We start from the raw sequence: 20,118 nt of genomic DNA on the forward strand, positions 1-20,118 counted from the left end.
TTTTTACTCTCATCAGCCTTCACTGACGCTGTTGACTGCAGTTTCCCTCCCATCACTGAGGCAGGCTAATTCAATGGCAAATTTTAAGTAAATTGTGCAACTGCATCAACACATTGAGTTGATTGGTGAAAACTGCAGAAAGCTCATTCTGTTGCTATCAATCACATCTATGCAGAAGTTCAGCAGCATTAAATAATTACATTTGCCATTTTGTAAACTGATACCATTCTTAATTTTTCTGTGAAATATTGCCAAAACTGCTTTAAGTGTTTGCATTAACTGAACGCACACAAGATGCCATGCCTTTGTAATATCTGAATTAAAGTATGCGTACATATATATATGTTTACATTCCAAGGTAATAGGTGGTAGAGGCATGGTGGGATTCTGTTGTCTTTGCTGTACAGATCACTGAAATAGTCAAGCCATCTCTTTCTTTTTGTCTACTGCCGCAATCCCTTTGGTCATCATCAGCTCTCTGCAATCCAGTGATCTAAAAAACAAGGACTGGCAGTGACAAAGCATCAGAAGGAGGCTAAAATCCGTGTGGCATGTGACATAGAGAAAAGGTCATATTGCCCTGCATCAGCCCTCTCTTAAGTTAATGAAGGGTTTTTTTTTTTCCCTAATTCAACTGGATGGGCCTCCAGGCAAACTGCTATTTGTAACAACACTGCATTCAGGAGTAACTCTGTCTGATGCTGGTGATGCTCCTGCATTTCCTAATGTCTTTAGGCTATGAAGCATCCACTCAGCTCTCCACTCACTTTTCAGGTGTAAGTATTGCTCCCAAATCACCTGGAAATGGGTTATCACCTGATCAGCCTGATCTAGGTGACTCTCCCTCAAAAAGTAAACCCATGAGCACCATGGAACAAAGCAGGCAGAGGATGCAAAGGAAGTCTCAAATGAAAGGCCACAATAATTTCAGTCTTTTCAGTTGTGTATGTGCAGTGGGTTCCTATGTACAGCAGCAAAATAGCCACCATTGGAGCATTGAAGAGGAAGGGCGATTGAAACACAGGGCAAAGATCCCTGATCCTTGAAAGGGCAGATCTCAGGCTGGGCAGCAGAGTCTGTCTCTTCCGTCATCTCTGTCCCCATCTTGACTGGGAGATGTGTTCCTGCCTAATCCCTTGTGTGGTCGTGCAGAGATATATGTTGGCTGAGGTTGCGTTCATGACACTGCACATGCTTGGGGTCCTACTAAAAGGGCTGACCTAATGATCTTGTTCTTGCTCTCTGTAGGTGCATTTACAAACAGCCCCAGTAAGTCTTCTAATTCCTCCTGGCATCGATGGCTGCTGTGGATCAGCTCAGAATGTCTCTGAGCCTGTGCTCAGAGCAAATTTTTCTGTGCACACCATGCCATATAGTTAAAAGAAACAGCAAGATGTTTTAGTCAGGTTCATAGTTCTCATCCAAGGCAAGGTCAAGCAACAGATTGTTTTCTCCAAACCCCACTAGCAGCAGAATCCTGGTGTTGTAGCAGCTCCTCACTTCATCCAACTCTTGCTCCTGTATTTACTCAACATGTCTGTAAGCATTTCCACAGCTATTTTGGTTTTGTGAGAATTTACGCATACATGTTTCACCCACTGTTTCCCACAGCATCCTAATTAGAGAGATGTCCATGCATGATGAGTTGAGAAGGGGCTTGTTTGATGTCACCATGCATCAGAGTATTTCCCACACTTACATGAGACCTTAACCTCATTGAACTCAAAGATTACAACTTATTATTGAAGACCAGAGCTGACTCCAGCTGCATCAACCCAGAGAGACACAACTGAGTAGACACAGGAAATTATTCCCAGGTTTGCTCCCATGGTGACTGCAATCCTCCCAAATCCATCCTCCTTGTATTAATTAAGGTGCAGTAGGTAAGCTTGTCTCTTTTTAGCTGCTGTCAACTTATTACTCATTTCCAGCAGGGAGATAACAACTAGGAGGTGACAAGATTCCTCCTTCTTTCTCTTCTGCTCAATTTTGTTTCCTGCCTCACTAATAACAGTTTTAATAATCACCTTGAATTGCTTTTCTCCACTTAACGTATTTTTCTGCTGCAAGAAAATGTCAGCTCCAGCCATGTAAACTGCTAAGTGAATGGTAATAGTTTGTTTGCAACAACTACATAACAAATTAAAAAGATCTAAATGTGAAAAAAAAAATCAGCAACCTCCAACAATGCCAGAAGAAGGCCAAATATTTCAATGTCTGCTTGATCTTTGCCTCTGGTTGTGAACTCTTCTCTCAAAGGGACACAGAATTAATACTGGCTGCAGGTTTCCTTGCTCATTTACTTATACTCGAGATACCTCCTTAACTTACGTGGTCTGTGTCCTCTGTTAAATTTCACAGCTAAATTTGTGGTCAAGGCAGCATCCCCAGGGGCAGATGTTAATGTGGATAGGTGTTATGCCCATGCTAAAAAGTGGTGCCAGGCCACAGACACGGAAACACAATCCTCTGCTCTGCAAAAATGGTTGCAACAGCCCCTGGCATGCTTTTGTTCTGGGCCAATTAATGCTCTCCCAGACAATTCTTGGGTGCAGTTTGGGAGTTAATGTGTGCCAAGGAACATTCCCAGTTGGTCTGTTGGATGAATCCATCCTGTTTTGAAAGCTGAGATAGTTTAATAGATGAATGCAGTCAGACCATGTCAGTTGGCCTCGGTGTCTGGGAATACTCCGGGGCACATTTAATATACTAGTGAAGATGTAGCCAGAATGTCTCTACAGGACCATCCATTACTTATATATCTGTGTTGAAGTCAATGATTTTTGTACTAGTCTGATTGCATCCCACTGCCTCTGGTTTTAAAACTCCTATTTTTCTTTTGGCTGCCGTGGCTGATCTGGGACATAATATGCTGTCTTCATAAATCTGTGCTGTGTTAGTTCTCTCAGTCTTCAAAGATACAAAGATTCCAAGAGATGCTGGTTAGTTTGGGGTTTTTTTCCCACTCTGAGATGATTAAGTGACCTGATTGTAGTCAATCAAAAGGCATTTTGCTATTTTGCAGTTTATGTGTTAATTTTTTTTTCTGCGTTTTTAGGGTCTGTCTGATATGTTCAGATAGCACAGTCATTTCTGACTCCATAGGAATATGGATAGTTGGTTAGGAAAAACCTGCTGGTGGTTACCTCATTTTTAACTCTACCAGTGCCTCCCATGCTCCTGATCTGCTTGAAGTGGGATATGTGAAAGAGGGTAGATTTAGATTAGATACTAGCAAGAAATTGTTCCTGGAGGCAGAAGTTCTTCCCTGTGAGGGTGGTGAGGCCCTGACAAAGGTTGCCCAGAGAAGCTGTGGCTGCCTCATCCCTGGCAGCATTCAAGGTTACTGATGGTACTTTGAGCAACCTGGTCTATTGGAAGGTGTCCCATGGCAGGCAGGTGGAAGATGGTCTTTAAGGGCCCTTCCTGCTCAAACCATTCTGTGATTCGATGGTTCTATGTCTCATAAAAACAGTGGGGAGCATGGTGGCAATGCTCTGCACAATGCTGCTGCAAACACCTCTGACTTTCTGACTACCTTTGTGCTGGTACACTGCAAAGAACCAGAACTAGTTTTATGGCCCTGGAGCTCACTCTCATTGTGGCCACATGTATAATTATTAAAAATCACTTCTCCTCCAGACCAGACTGGTTGCATCTAAACTGGGATGGTCACAAATCACCTTAAACCTCACACAGCTCCTAGACTGTTTCAGTCAGTTAGTTGACCTAGACAAAAAAAAACATGCCAAGCACTGTTCTAGGAATGTAAAATATGTGTGACTGAGTACTAGGGCTAAGGCATAAGGCTTCGCAAGTGTAGACATAGCCTCATTGTACCTCTTTTTAAGGCTGATGGAAAGCATTTGTGTCCCACTGCATCCCAGAAAGTAGAGTTGAGGCTGAAAAATATATGGTTAAAGCTTCTGAGAGTTTCCACCATGGATAGCATGCTTAACATACCATCCCTACCACATCCCTACCCTCGTAAGAAGAAATGTCTTTGTTCAGACATTCATTCTGCCTGTATTTTTCTGTCTTCTATGAAAGAAAGCAAGCCAACCCACCAAAAAATCTCAGACGTTGTTGTTTCTGTCTGTAACGTTCATAGCTAGGTTTTGAGATGTTTTATCCCTCTTCAGTTCCCATTGGCATCACTGATGTTGAGAGTGATCCTCCATTCCTAATGGGAAAGGTTTGGCATCTGTGAGTAGGAGTCTGAAAAGTTGCAGTTGCAGTTCCCCTCAAATCCTATCTATTGATCTCTCACATATGGTCTAAAAGTGAGAGCACTAACCAAAACCAAAACAAACCAAAACAAAAGAAAGGAAAGGGTTGAGTGATGATTTCCTGTTCTTATCCTGATTTCTGTTGGTTAGGGCAAGGAAGAAACAGATTTGGGGAGTAAAGAAGGTGCTTGAAAAGGCTTTAAAATAAGTCTTCATTGATACTGCTTGCTCAAATTGTATATAAGGGTAGAATTAGAGATATTCAGGTTCACAACATATTCTGTGCAGAGATTTTTAACGTAGAGCATATTGTCACATGTAAACCTCTTTTTACTAGTTATTAAGTGGACAGATTTGATATCTCAGTTTGGTGTTCATTCCCAAACTTTGTGTGGTTTCAGATTACCTAGAAAAATGTTAACCATCTGGCCTGAACTATATAAAGAATCTGATTATTAAACCAGACTGTAGCTATCAGGTCCTTGGAAACCTTTCTTCCAGCAGCATGAGAAGGTGACATGTCACTCTGGATTTGAAGGCTGGACCTAGTGTAGGTACATCCTCAGCTCCCCACAGGGTTCAGTTCCTCTTCCTGTTCTCTTTCAACTTAAAGCCATCTGAGGAGTATCTCACTGTCAGCATTTTCAGAGCATAGCAAAGGGGAGTCCGGTCTCCATAAACCCTTGTCCGTAACACTTTCCAGGCAGATGACCTTAAGACATTCTTGCTCCAGACCAGCACTGTCAGTTTGCATGGATCAGCAGAATGATCACTAAATTGTCATGTAAACACTGTTTCAGTCAAACAAGTGGTACTGATCTCCCCTGGTTATCCTATTCAGTACCCAGGTGGCTGGTAATGCCTGGAGTTAAAATAAGGTTGTGGTGCCACAGAGATGTGATACAGTCTTTGATGATACAGATCTGATCAATGTCCATACATCCCAGAGATGCCTGCTGGATGCTTGTGCAAAGGTCAGGCATCTTTAGTGCTCTCCCGGAAGGTTTTTAATGGAGTGAGCTGCTCGCTTTTATCCTTTCTCATAATTTTATGAGGCAGAATCCCCCCTCCCCCAGGCAAGGAGCCAGCCTGCCACTAGCTTTTCACTTTAAAATTATGATGAAGCTTGAAATAAAACACAGCCATGGACTGAACCCACTAACTCTCAGTCCAAAGGTGTTAAGGCTGCTGGCTGATAGAGACAATATCTAGTTCTTGGAAATGTTTTGCTTCTAGCACCCGGGATGATTAGGAAGAGAGGGCTAAGAGAAAAAGATAGTGATTCTGTATTTGCTGTGGAAATGGCAAGTGCAATTAGAATTGCCAACTGAGTTGTGATCAAAATTCTGATTAATTACTTACTGCTATTTCACAGAGAAGAAATTAGCGCGTATCTAATTGGCGTTAGTGAAATGTATTCTGTGCCTCACTTGCATAAATTAAATGTAAAGAACAAATCTACTGCATGTGTATGAAAGAGACAGAGCGAGTGAGCCAAAGAGAGCGAGCAAAAGAGTATGTGTGATATGAGGCAAGATCCTCAGGTGATGTAAATCAGGGCAGCTCTCTAAAGTCCCTGGGTAGTGATGATTGGACCCAGGATGCTGAAAGAGGTATACTTTGATTTGGGTACTTACTGAAGGTCTGTGCTATATAAAAAGAAGAGGTCAGACCAGAGCATCACAGCAGCCTTTCTTCTATTCTTATCGAATCTCACTCTATCAAAACCAGTCACAGCAGTATCAAATCCTGTTTTCAGCTTGTGATGCCATAGCACCAACCCCCACCCACCCAAACCATCAGAGACATCCTATCGTATGATTTTTGTTTGCTTATTTACTTCAATTTCAGCTCTGCACATGCTCTAGGCACATGTACAATAATGGCAATTACACATTTTACAAAGCACATCAATAATTTTAGTATGAAAGAGAAGAAGAATGCAGAGCTATGATTCCAGTCCTTTAATCAGCAGGACCACATTATGCCAATGAAGCGGGGACACGGAGGACTGATTAGATAAATTCCCCTTGCAATACCAGCACCCGGCACTGAAGTGCCCACCATGTTCTGAAAATGAAATGCATTCATTAAAAATGTATCTGCATTTATTTTCCCTCTGGTGTCTTTTGGGTTGTTTTTTTTGTTTTTTTTTTGGTGTGTTCTTTTTTCCTAAAAAAAACAGAATCTGATGAAAAGAAAAAAACCAAACATCCCTAGATGGGCACTTTGTCAGTGAATTTGCTCTCTATAAAGAAGTCAACTCGGTAGCTTGGCAGAGATGGCTATCAGTGTCAGTGGTAATTAGATGAGCCTCCTCCTCCCTATTGACCCTCAATTAACTTTTATTCTCCATGCAGAAATGGGAGAAAAGCCGCAGAAGTGGTGAATGAAACAGACCCTCTCATTTTGTTAATACGTGGAATTTATTGTTACCTTGAAAGAGGCTATTTTCCTAAGCAGTGGCCTAATTCTGCTTACATAGGTGTAGCTGTTTTGAATTTAAAGGGTCACTCCAATATCCCCCAAAATTGCAATGAAATCAAGCATCTCTATTAATTGCTTTGCAGCAACTTGCCATTATCCTTGTCTTTCCTCACCTCTTGCCTATCCTCATTACAGTGGCATGGAAGTGTAAGTTCTAAGCATAAAATATTGGTTTTATTTTCTTATTACTTTCATAATGAGCCAGTGTCCCACCTCTTTAACAAATATTTCACTTCTGCCCACTTGAGTCTGAAAGGGTACAGCCATCACCAGTCATCTATAACAGTCTTTTCCAGTCAACTATAACATTCTTTTCCTCTCTTCCTATCTCTGCCTCTCTTATCTCCATGATCTTCTTTTCTCTGTCTCTTCCCCCTCCAGACAGCTTTATTAAATTCAGATCTCTACTTTCTGAGGCCTCTGTGTCTGAGCTCCTGTTCCTTGTGAGCCACTGAGAGCAAAATTAAACAATATGTCAAGATTCCCTTGTGTTTCTCCTCCCCTTAGTGTCCTTGGCAGTACAGGGATCCTTTCCACAACATATACTTCTGGTTGGATATTCAGGTTGCTGACTGCAGTGCAGCCAGGATTATTAACCCTTTTTGGATCTCAGGGAAACATAATATTAAAGAAAATGTGAATGAATTTTTGACAACTGACATTATGTGCTTGACATAACATACTGCCTTTTTGGGCAGATGAGGGCTAGAAAGTGAGATCTCTCCTGAAAGCTCTTCACTAGCAAAGTCATACATAAACAGAATTTCTGTGGCTTTCTTGGAAAATGGCCATAACCCAGATGTCTTGATAAGGCAACTTAAATTTAGAAGTGGACCAATTTTCGACCTGCTGGATTAGCCCTAGTGCTTAATATTTAGTACTTAGCACTCAGTACTTAGTGTACTCTGACTTTGAATTAGCCTTTCCATGTTAGTGGGATACAAACAGGACCTACAAGGCTTCAGCCTGGTGTCCCCTTTGATTGCCAGATAAGGCACGTGGAAACTGAGCAGACCCTGCCAGATAGGCTCTTTGTAGGATCTTCAAATTGCCATGACTCTTCATGGCAACCTGGGAGCTGAAAGTTGCTCTCTGATGGCCCAGACCAGCAGAAAGGCTCATGCAGTTTCGTTCTGAGAGGCTGTCAGCTAAGCTTTTCTATTAGTATGTTCGCTAAATTAAATAAATTCTGATATTTTTCATGCCATGGAATAAACAATTAAAAATTGTGCTTGTACTCTAATGTATCTGTCTGGCAATGTTGGTGTTATATCAAAACAACAGGACTCTAAATAATCCATACTGGCAATTCTCTTCATAAAAGTTGGATAATATAGACCATTATGAGTGAAGGGCACCTTTTTAATATTGTGGATGACTATGCTAAGCAGCCTTTGGGAATACTATATTGCTCTGCCTATCTTAACTCTGTTCCAGTGCTCTTTTTTATCCTTGTGATAAAACACTAAAAAGTCTCAGAAAAACAAATCTGTTTAATGCACCTGTCTGGTTTCCCATGCACAGCTAGTGTACTCCCACATGACAGCTTTGAACGAAGTTTTATAACAGTTGAGTGTTTGTACACTTAAGCACATATTCAGGGCAATGGTTAATAGAAGCATAGTACCCCAAAATTAGGAATCTCAAAAATGTTATTGAATGTCATGTTTTAGGGCTTGAGTATAAGGTATGAACCCTCAAGAACTCTTTTTCTTTTTTCACATCAATCTGGAGGATTGCCCCATGTAGGAATGCAACTTTATAATCTTATTCTCGGATAGGGTCAAAACGTCAGCTGTTTTATATTGGGCTAAGCAGCAAGCTGTCATCAAATAGACCACCTGAGGAAGTGGCCTGCTGGGAATGCATTGTAACCATCCAAACTGAGACATTCAAACCTTTGCAAGCTCAACCACCAGAAATTACTTGGAAAAGCAGAGAACAAATGGGCTTTGGTTTTAGTCCCTTCAAGCAGCATATGATGGGCCTCTACTTCTCTTTTCTGTTTCCCACTGCAGGATGGGGTGTTTTCAGACTAAACAAGTCCCTGTAACCCAAAACCCAACCATCATTTATGGAAGTACCCTGTGCAGCATGGTTAATAAATAAAAAGTTAAGAAAAATAAAAAGACAACCTTTCCACTATTAACAAAAGACTCTTCAAAGCTATTCTTTTGCTCTGGGCTTTTACAATAATAAGCTGAAAAAATACATTAGAGAGCAGACTCCTTTCTAGCCACTTCATATTTCATTTTGCCTCTCACTTGTCTATTTATTTTCATGTCTTTCCTGATTACTTCTCAATTGTAGAAAGACAACATTAGGCACAATGAGTTTTAAATATACTCCTTGATCAAAATGACTCCAAGGGCTGTCTGAATTTTCAAACAAACAGCTCACTATAACTCTTGAGTAAAATGCAAAGGGAGTGATGCCTATTAGTTAGAGCAGGACAGTCAGGACTACATGGGTGATTGCAATGTTCCATCCGTGTAGTTATTCTTTTTCTCTGTGAGCACCAAACCACACAAGTAAGATCAATGTGACTCCTGAGTTCATTCATGTTTATATGAAGATGAAGAACACTGTCTGGTAAAGTACAAGAGATACACCAACTCCAAACCTACTCTTCCCTTTTGGAGTTATCCGTAGAACTTTGATGGAACAATGAAACAGGCCATGGACTTAAACAAGCACACACGAGTGTAACTATTTACAAAAGTAAGCCTCAAAGCTTCTTCAAACCATCTTGCATGTGTGTTAAGTTATGTATGGAAATATCATTAGCATCACAGATCTTCTTCAAGTAATTTTCAACCCTGGCAGCTTCCCTAGACGTACTCTAAACTGGGAGTTTTGTCATAGTAAACATACAGAAACTTAAAGTGTAGATATACTATGATATTTTATAAGTCCCTCAGAAGCTTTATCTAACATTGTAGTTAGCCTTTCTCTGAGCAAGAGGTTGGAATAAATGACATGGAAATCCCTTCTGACCTATTTTTCCTGAAGATTGATGTAGGTGTGGTATTTTAGGACTATGCCTACAGACACATTTTAAGTGGCATTTGAAATCAGCCTACTTCTATCTCTGCACCTGCGTTGGTTCCTGAGGTTAGAAATTAGAGGTTTAGACTTTCACTGTGTTTGTTCAGATGTTTCTTTTGCAATAAATTCCTTATTGGTGGCTTTCCAAGACGTTCTGCTCAGTGTCCCCTCTGTTTCGTATGAGTTCTGCTGCTCAGGAGCACACAGCTGTGGTCTTCAGGGTGACTGCACCAGGCACAGCTGGGAATATCTGGATCCAGGGGCTTAGAGATCATAAATACAAAAGCCAAATGCAGAATTTGGTCTTTCTAAAAAAATTTTGCAGCCTTTTTACGTATCTGTCAGGGATAGGGGAATCGTCTTTCTTATTTTCTAGATTAATATGATAGTAGCTTTACCTCCTTCTTTCAGTCTTTCCCCTTGCCCACAACTGGACAAGGTGGTTACTTGAAAGGTGAGTACAGAGCTGTCATTTCCCACTTATTTCAGAATAGAAGCACCTATTACCATAGCTGTTCTGCATCCTCATTAGCTACATCATTAGGAGTTGGGGTCATTTCACCTAACTTCAGCTGTCTAAATACAGGCCTTCCATCCAAATTATCTTTCAGGTTTCCCATATAGCCACTTGAGACAGATATCTCCAGAAGTCATAAAATCCATCCAAGGAAATGTGGGAATGCATGGTCCTCTAAAAGTCTCCTCTCTCTCTCTCTCTCTAATGATTATTGTCTAGATGAACAGCTTAGACTAGACAATTAGCTTAGACTAGATGCTTAACATTTAAGCAGATAAAATTAATGTGATGAATCCCATTCTATCTGCTCAGATAATGACTGTAGCCTTTGTATCTCAAATTTTAGCTCTTCAATATGTTTTCATAGGTATTCAGATTCTGCACTATACTTTCAGATTAATTTTGACTTCTAAGGCTTAAAATACTTGCCTCCCATTACTGTTCATTGTCATAAATATGTCATGGCATAATATAGCTGTCTGTACCTGTAATGAAATCCTTCTGCTTTAAAATTCAACTCCATAGCACATACAGGACTAATATTGCTGAAAATCACCCTAATAATGTCACAGGGAATCTTATGCTTTCAAACCTTTCTGTCATGAGCACAGGCTCTAAGCCTGTGCCTTCAGCCAAGGCAGGTACAAATAAGACTTCAACATTTTTTATAACTTACCTGAGGAAGGAAAGAAAGAGAAAAGAAAGAAAAAGAGAGAAAGAAAAAAAGAAAAGAAAGAGAGAATATAAAAGAAACAAACAAACAAAAAAAAGGATGCGATTGTAATTTTTAAGCTTAATTCTAACGAATATTTCTAAAATCTGCAGGTATTTGGCATTTTCCTCTGGCCCACTTCTAATGGAAAATTGTTCAGTCTCTTTGCTAGTCTATTCCCAGGACCAAAGAACTGTTCTCACTGGAAAGAAATGATAATAATAATAATAATAGGAATAATAAAGTGAAGTTCCTTGCAAATTTTATTTTGGAGCATTTCATTTTGTCCCCTGACTTTATTTTTGCAGAAGAAAAGGATGATTTGTCTTTGCAGTGACTGCAGGCAAAGGAGGAAAAAAGCTGAGAACCTTCCCGTCCATAACAAAACCTGGCAGTGATGGTCTTAATAGAGTTCAAGTTTATTTGACTAATTCTTTCACCAGTTGTCAGAGAACATACTTTTGTTTGTGGTAACAAAATAAGGTCTTTCCTCCCCCTTTTCTCTAGTGAGTAGCACAAGCACTTGTGTGGAACACACATTACTGCTAACCATTGCGATGTTTGCTGTCAAACTCATTTATTTATGCAACCGCTGTGGAAAGGCCTGGGGCCCATAAGCAACCCTGAAAGATTTCAGAGCCCTGGTGTGGGGTCATGAAAGGGAAAGTAAGGGGGAGGGCAAAGCCTCCACTGGTTATGAGAAAGGAACTGACACAGGAAATAGTCACATATGGCACAGATTTATTGTGTCCAGGACTTCCCATTCAAAACTTATTATATCCACAGCTCAGAGCAGTGCATGGCATGGCCACATTCATTTTAGATCTGGCATCTGATGAAATTGCTGTTCTGTTTTTTGGGTGGCAGTGGTAGTTTGATCATTCCTTAGCCAGAAAGACAGTGACTGGAACTGTGTCAGGAAAGACTCTGCCACTTTACATTGCGTATCAGTTTGACTAAAGTATCATCCCTTAATTGAACCATGACAAAAGGCCCGGGCTGGGAAGTCTCACTAAAGAGCACTTCAGACTGACTGACCCACCTCCTCTGAGAGTGATCAAGATGTATTGCCCTGATTAGGTTATTCTCCTCCCTGGTTTTTCACAATTTTGTGTGACAGGCTTGATATCTTCTCTCAAATGCAAAGAGCAAAGATGATACTTCTGACTCAAGAGGCTCCTGACCTGCAAGTCACTCAAAGCTGGAAGGTCATTTTGGGTGAACATCGTTACATGTATGCTTTGGCCCTGTACTCTTTCTAGATGACTCTTCGATCATTGTTGGAGAGTATTCTGGTCTCAGAGGGCTTCTGGTCTCCCTTGTTAAGACTTTACTTGTTCACTTATTTATTAAGGTCAAGAATGAGTAATTACTATAGTCTCTGGGACCTAGAAATCTGCAATTTGTTTTTCCTAACTTGAGTATACTACCATCTGTAACATATGTGCCTTCTTTCTTAAGCATGGGGGAGGTCTGAAAGATTGTTGCTAGCATAAAAATATATAATCAATTGAAAGATGCAAATAATGCTTGGTTTCACAGTGAATAAATATTAGCAATGTGTGTGGCTATATCAGTGTATGTAAACAATGAATGAAAGAACTGGTATTTCATGTACTACATCTGTTTATCTATGGATTTGCATGTGAAAGTGTATATGCAGGTCCTGTGATGCATAGTATGAGTGAGCTTGTACTGCACACTTTCTTTCAGCGCAAAAACTAGTAACTTGTTTCTTTACTTGGCCACCTACTTTTACAAACCTGTAGGAACACAGTATCTTTGAGTCCACAAATGTGACTGAAATTGGCCAGAGGGTCCAAAGATTTTTTTATGAAGGAACGATAAACAGGAGAGTGCAAAAACTCACACAGTGTGATATTATGAGACTCATTTCCTTCCAAAATCTTTTTCTTGAAAAGAAAGAATTAACAGCCTAAAACAATCACTCAGTTTTTGCTTACATGGTCCCCACTGTGAGGATATATTTATGTGTGTGTACCTCACACATGTATGTTGTTGTGGTTTAACCCCAGCTGGCATCTCAGCCCCACACAACTTCTCGCTCATTCCCCACCCCAGTGGGATGGGGAAACGGAAGGGCAAAAATGAGAAAACTCATGGGTTGAGATAAAGGCATTTTAGCACGTAAAGCAAAGGCTGAATGCACAAGCAAAGCAAACCAAGGAATTCATTCATTCATTCACCACTTCCCATCACAAGCAGGTATTCATCCATCTCCAGGAGAGCAGGGCTCCATCACATGTAATGGTTACCTGGGAAGACAAATGCCATCACTCCAAACATCCTCCATGCCCTGCTTCCTCCTCCTTCTCCCAGTTGTATATACTGAGCATGATGCTACATGTTATGGAATATCCCTTTGGTCAGTTAAGGTCATCTGTCCTGGCTGTGTCTCCTCCTACCTCCTTGTGGACCTCTAGACTACTTGCTGATGCGGTGGTGTGAGAAGCAGAAAAGGCCTTAACTCTGTGCAAGCACCACACAGCAACAGTTAAAGCATTAACACTGTTTCCAGCACAAATCTAAAACTTAGTCCCATCCCATCTACTATGTAGAAAACCATCACATACATACACAAATACACGAGCAAACACACACGCCGCCATGAATTCTTATCCATATTTGCAACACATAACTTGCAAGAAACCCAACATAAATAAATGACTTGACATTGCATACCTGTGTGTTTTTCCCCCAGGGGAACAGTGATAAACTCAACTGAGTGATATCTCTAATTTATAGTCAGTGGGATTTCTAAAAATGATAGGGGATGCCTTGTTCCAGCATCTGCTGAAGCTGATGGGCTTCTTTTCACTTACCTGCATAAAGATTTACACTACCAGCATTTGCAGAGCCATTGTTTTCAAAGAACAAGTGTGTTGGCATGAGGAACCTGTGCCAGGCGTTAAACAGCAGAATCAGGGGTGAAAATCTTAACTCAAGAAATAAAAAACCTTTTGTATAGAAAAAGCAACTGACCTCAGAATAATTTACCTTTGCTAGATATCTAAGGTCCTTGCTGAGCCTTTTTTCTACCCCCCCTACATTTGAATGTCAGCAGGTCAAAAGGAACAGTTAATGCTGATGAATATTTCCCCCTCAGCAAAGATATGGGCTGACCAGCCCAAGGCCAATGAATTGCAATTTTCAAACAGTGTCCCATTTATCTCTTCCCTCCCCCTTCCTCCCCTACCTGCTTTTATATTTTTGTAACTATAGTTGTAGTTAAATTAGAAATAACTGAGAAACAAATCCAATTGGATGGAAAGAAAATTGCAGGAGATTTATTTTATTTTGATAAAAAACTGACATTGTGTTTTGTTTTTGTCAAAAAAAGACTATATTTTTCCTTGTACCATGAATTGTGAAATCTATCACGAAATGGGTAAAAATTATTGAAACAAATGGTGGTGCTAACCTGAAGGGGAAAATCATTAATGTTGATGTATTTCATTCAATTTTAAACGTAGAATTTATTTTATTTATTTATTTATTTGGCATTAGGGGACTAGGGAAAAGGCAGGAGACTTGCAAAGGACTCTGTGTGCCTTTAAGTCAAAACATCTATTTTAAAAATACTCTTCCCTCCTTCTGTCTTCTGCTTCATTTTTCTAAATAAAGAATATGAGATGTTGCTGTTGTTGGTGGGTTTTTTTCCTAAGCAAAGAGGACCCCCTCGGCGCATTTTTCTTTTCAAATGTGAAATGAGGTGGAAAATCCTCATTTCACGACAGGAAGGACAAATATTGACACAAAGTTAATATTTGTCAGGAGCCCTAGAAGCAACCTGAGTGCTAAAATCTCATATAGATATATATGTTTGTGTATCTATGTGTGTGCGTGCATGTATATAATTAAATAATAAACTTGACTTGGTGATAAGGGAATCTGCAGAAAGCAAAGTATGCTCTCTGAGGCTGAGGAAACAGCTGTAGATGGTGAATACACACACTCTCCACATACTATTTCTCTGTTTTTCTTGCACTGAGCAGAACACACACGCATGGCACACTTGCCTATGCATGCACCCAATGCACACATGCCCTCTTCATCTGTTCAGGTGATGTTCAGTCTCATCATGCTCATATTGCTACAGATATGAACATCTTCTCTGTCTTTCCCACCCATCTGTAAGGTCTGTGGTTGACCTACACATGCAGGTTTCTCTTTCTTCTTTCCTCATTTTTGTTTTCTTCCTTTCACACACATATATGTGCAAACACACACAAACATACATACAAATATAACCTGTTTAATCCAATTTCACCCATTGCAGTGGGGTGTTTCTGGAATTTATCACTGTTATTGTTCATCGCCAATGTAAATAGCACATGTCAGCTCAATATTCGGTGGTCACTCAGTATTTATTAAGTCCTGTCCACTCTGGCCTTTTTTAGAGGAAAGCCCTGGGGCAGATTAGCTGCTGGTCCTGACATGCCGCGTCACTTATCTATTCGCATTGATTATGAGAGTCAGCTGTGGCCAGGACTCACTTTTTCCTTCTATTCTCAGACCCCTTTTACAAGCACCCCTGCTTGGATTTTCATGAGGAAATAATCAGATTAGGGCTTCAGTGGCGAGTTCATATGGAGTTCTCTTTCTCCAATGTGCTACTAACTGAATAAACGTGTTTTGTGGTAAATTGTAAATGACATTATGATTACTAAGGCCAGCATGGGTTTCATTTAAAAGTGATCGAAATTGTAGGCTGTAGAAATTGTGACTGGCAGATAAGGCCATTTGGAAGGAGACAAGCAACGATGCATGTGTGTGCATGGGCGTGCAGATGTGTGTGCACACAGGAAACCAAGGAAACTCACTTTGCAAGATAGGCAGGACAAAAAAAGTCCTGGGAAATCACAAAATATCAGCAAATCCCATTTATAGACAAGGGAAATGTCACTGGGGGGGGGGGGGTGGGGGGGTGGGGGGGTGGTGTGTTTCCGGTACAGCAAACAATGAAATCTGTCAGCCTTTGTGGGCTGGTTGCCTGCTGCAGGGTGCATCCTCCCAGTGCCCCAGGACAACGCTGAACATCTCCAAGTGCAGCATTTCCCCTTCTGCTTCTCAATGGAGTTCCCTCTCCCTCTCTCCCTTTCCCTGAGCACATGCTGATAGCAAAATACGTACACTGATAAAAGCAAAAATAAAAAGGAAAGGCAAGAAAAATGGAAAGAAAATGTTAAGCTGGTGTCTAAAAATAGGGGCTTTTGCACAGATCCTATCTCACTTGGACGTCCTCCCTGAACATAGCTTGACATTTGTCTAATTTAATTGCTTTCCTTGGTGACTTGCAGAGCAAAAGCTTATTCTGGGAAATGCTCACAGAACATGGTTTGCATATAAGGAATCCCCCTCAAATAATAGATTAAATGTCCACAGGTTCCAGGCATTGAGATGTAACTGTAAGCAGAGCTCACAATGATTTCTCATAGTTCTTTCCCAGGAGTTTGTTTTTTTCTTCTAGCAGTGAGTTTCCCATTTCCTTGAAAAGGGGAATAGCCTTTTATTCATCCAAAAGTTTGGGACTCTCAGTCCCTTTCTTTTTATTATTAGTGCCAGGAACTTCTGATCTTCATGCACATTCCCAAAGCTGCTGAATGAGACACACAGAGTTAGTCTAGACACTGGCCATGCTTTATCTAACACGTTTGTGAGCACAGATAGCTAGGGATGAAGCAAGCTAGGTAAGGGAATGACTATAGCTGGCTACAGCAGCAAATTCCTCCTTTGATTTTATTTTGAAGAGAGGAAGGAAAAACAGAAACCCACACCTTTTCCTAAGATGCTCCAGGCAGAAATGTTTATGTTTTTAGTGCCCGTATCTGAACTCATTTACTTTTATTCTCTCTTTATAATTAGTGATGATCTCATCATTACAGCCCAAGGCCCTGTTTCTGTCATCTTAAAGCCTATATTTGGTCATATAGAGCATACCATAACTCAGAAGACTGTATGGATTACACCTCTTCTGTACAGAGCCTTCCAGAAAAGGATCCTCTTGACTTTTTACAACAGACACTTGGGATGGGATTTAGTAACAAATTCTCACATACATGGAAATTTCTTAGCTCCTTTCATATTCAGTGAAATAATACCTGAAGTGTTATCTGAAGTGGCTTTTGCAGTCCCATGTATGATGTGTTATACTTAAAGCTGTTGCAGCTACCCAAAGAAGCCCAGGTGACATTATGTACATGTATTTAACTGACAGGATCCTACCTCAGTCTCAATACTACATACCTGCCTGGGTCAGATCTCCACTGGCCACAATGGGAACCTAAGCACTTGGAGTTCAAGCAAGGGTTTCTGCTGCTTGCAGGTGTCTTAGTCTGATCTTTCTTCTAGCTTTAAAACTCAGTGAGGTGGTTCACTGGCTGCAGTAAGAGATATAATCACTGTGAATGGGATGAGATGGTTTCATGTAGAGTTACATTATATTTCTAAAGAATAACAGTCATGCCTTGATTTATTATTCTGCTATAAGTTTAGAATGAGGAGAATATAGAAGACACAAGGACATACTAGGAAGACAGTGCTGAGACAGACCAAAATACCATCTAGTGTGCTTGCTCTTTCAACGAAGGCCAGAATTTGATATCTAGAAAAAACAAGTTAAGTGTATGTGATGCTTCTCTGTCATTTATTAGCAGTCTTTAACAATTTTCTATTTAAGAACACCTTGAGGTAAATGAAGTTTCTACCTATTTAGTGTCCCTTATCGTCCAGGCTTCTTTTACATCAATACACTTTAACATCAACAAAAATGACTTGAGCATTGAATGGGAAAATAAGCAGCCGTAACACAAAATATTGAGATGATGTCTGAAACAAGTAATTATTATTTTTAACTTCATGATCTCCTTCTATTCTCTTCCAGGAATTTACAGAGATGACAGTAAGTGCATCTTCAAGCCCTCAGCACAAGGCTACTTCTGCAAACAGGCAGATCACGCATTTGTCATTCTAGAAAACCTGGACCCCAGAATGGTCAGCCAGAGACTGTTTCCAGTGGTAGCAGTGTCTGGCAGCTTTATGGATACCTTCAGTGATGTGACTTCATACGCATTATGTTATCCTACAGAGCACCATTCTACTTTCTTTTCTGTGTTGTCATCTACCAAACTCACTACGGTTTGCTTCCCAAACCTAGAACCTCTGACTTTCAGACTCTACCTCCTGAGTGGCCAAAATGCAAGCAAACTGCCCCTAGCTATATTCTACAATGAACCACTCAGTCTTCGTGTTTTCTCTCAAGGGAAATACGTTTCTCCAACCCCATCTTCTTTTTCACTGAACGAAGGAGCGGGAGCCAATTACTTTAGCTTCGAGGACAATCTTCTGTATGTTCTTCTCCATGAGAAGGAACCTGTAGAAATAGTTGCTGGCCTTTCCCTTCTTTTGGCTTTCACCATAACTGAGGCTGCTGGGGAAGAGGGTGAGGCGAGTGTGATATATAGATTAGCTGAATTCTTGAAGGTCGCTCACTACCAAGTCAGAGTAGTCCACTATTTCCTGGGAGGCGAAAGCATGTTGAAGGTAATCTCGGCCAATGTTGACAAAAAGAAATATCACTGCCCTAACATGGCATTTTGCACAGCCCTTCATGATAGGTATAGCTCACAGAAAGTGGGAAGACGACCAATGAGCACCCAAGCTCTGCAGCCATCTGATACAGCTGGTCCATCAAGAGTGCTGATCATTGAACTTGGTGACCCACCAGCCCATCCAAGAAATGAGTTGACCAGTGACAGCTTGAAGAGTTTGGCCAGAACAATTATCAACGCTCATCAGATTGGAGACCTTCAGGGAGGCCTTGGCTTGCCAATTGACACCTTAATGGTGACTCAGCCTGCCTTACTGTTTCCAGCAGAACCTACCAATAGGTAAGTATCAGGTGCAGCATCAGAAGATAAAGATTTAAGTGTTGTGAATCAATATAACCAGTTGATATGCTTATTAAGATGGGAAGTTCTCCATTGACTGAAATATGACTAAACATGCTGAAACACTTAATAAAATTTCCATGATAGAGCTATGCCCAAGTACTAGCTGGACTCCCGAATGTGAATTACCGTGTTATTCTATTGGTGCCAATCAGTCTCTGTACTGCAGAGATGTCCAAGAGTCTTTAAACGAGGAACAGAGTTCATAGAAGTCTATCTTGAAACTATAAAGTATTAGGTAAAGTCAATGTTTCTAAAGAAGTTCAGACTATGACAACTTTTATATTTAAAACAAATCTATGAATGCTTATAAATTGATGTAGCACTAGAGATGCATTATTAAAGGGGGGTTGCTGCCTTCACTAACTTGTAGGTCTCAACCTTGATTTATATTGTTTTAAAATTTAAAGCCAGAAAAGACTGTTTAATTTATACCTCAATCTCTTATGTGATATGGTTCACTGCTGTTCGCTTTGATACCTCAGCATTGACCTTTTTTTTTTGACTAAAATGCTAGGCAAGCATCTGGTTTTGAAGACCTTGGGGTTGCCCGGGGAAGTTGTGAATGCTCCATCCCTGGCAGTGTTCAAGGCTGGGTTGGAAAGAGCCATGGGCGACATGGTTTAGTGTGAAGTGTCTCTGCCCATGGTAGGGGGTTGGAACTTGATCATCTTAAGGTCGTTTACAACCCTAACTATTCTATGATTCTATGATTCTATTTGAGATCTTGACACATCTAATGCTACCTGAATGTGTATCTGGATTTTGGGTGTTATTCCTGGTTTTGCTGTCCCAAGTACTTGCCTGCTTTCTCTTGTCAGCCTGTCTCTCTAGATTCCCATGAGAGTTTCTTCTTTCTTTAACTATTACATCAGCAAGTTTCTGGGCATTGACTTGTCCTTCTCCTTTAGAGTAATCAAATCACAGCCATCTGCTTTTTAATAAATTGAAAGGTTTGAGTTCTGGTGAGTGTTTCTTCCCTCCTCTGTCTCTGTTTTCGGAATCCTTTTAGAATTTTGCATGTCTGAAAAGCCCACAGTTTTCCTCCATGGTTGATTCCCCAACACTGGAGACTTAAGATTCAGCTGGACTGGGTGTTGGGCTATCTTGCATAGACCATGCTTTTGCCGAGAAAGATTGGACCAGATGATCCTT

General features: G+C 40.6%; 1 protein-coding gene across 4 annotated transcripts in view; it reads left to right on the plus strand.

The window, feature by feature from the left end:
* PKHD1 (PKHD1 ciliary IPT domain containing fibrocystin/polyductin) overlaps window positions 1–20,118 on the plus strand; it is a 251,034-nt gene that overhangs the window by 205,560 nt on the left and 25,356 nt on the right. For 3 of the 4 annotated variants that reach the window (XM_061372231.1, XM_061372229.1, XM_061372232.1), the window contains exon 60: window positions 17,898–18,903. In XM_061372231.1, the coding sequence (XP_061228215.1) occupies window positions 17,898–18,903 (1,006 nt within the window). Of the gene's footprint in view, window positions 1–8,734; window positions 9,439–17,897; window positions 18,904–20,118 lie in introns of those variants that run through there. The other variant, XM_061372233.1, reaches the window with a different exon arrangement.

Source organism: Neopsephotus bourkii, unplaced genomic scaffold, assembly GCF_033783945.1.
Source record: "Neopsephotus bourkii isolate Nb327-2 ecotype Australia unplaced genomic scaffold, CSIRO-AGI_Nbou_v1 NB_1600, whole genome shotgun sequence".
NCBI classification, from domain to species: domain Eukaryota; kingdom Metazoa; phylum Chordata; class Aves; order Psittaciformes; family Psittacidae; genus Neopsephotus; species Neopsephotus bourkii.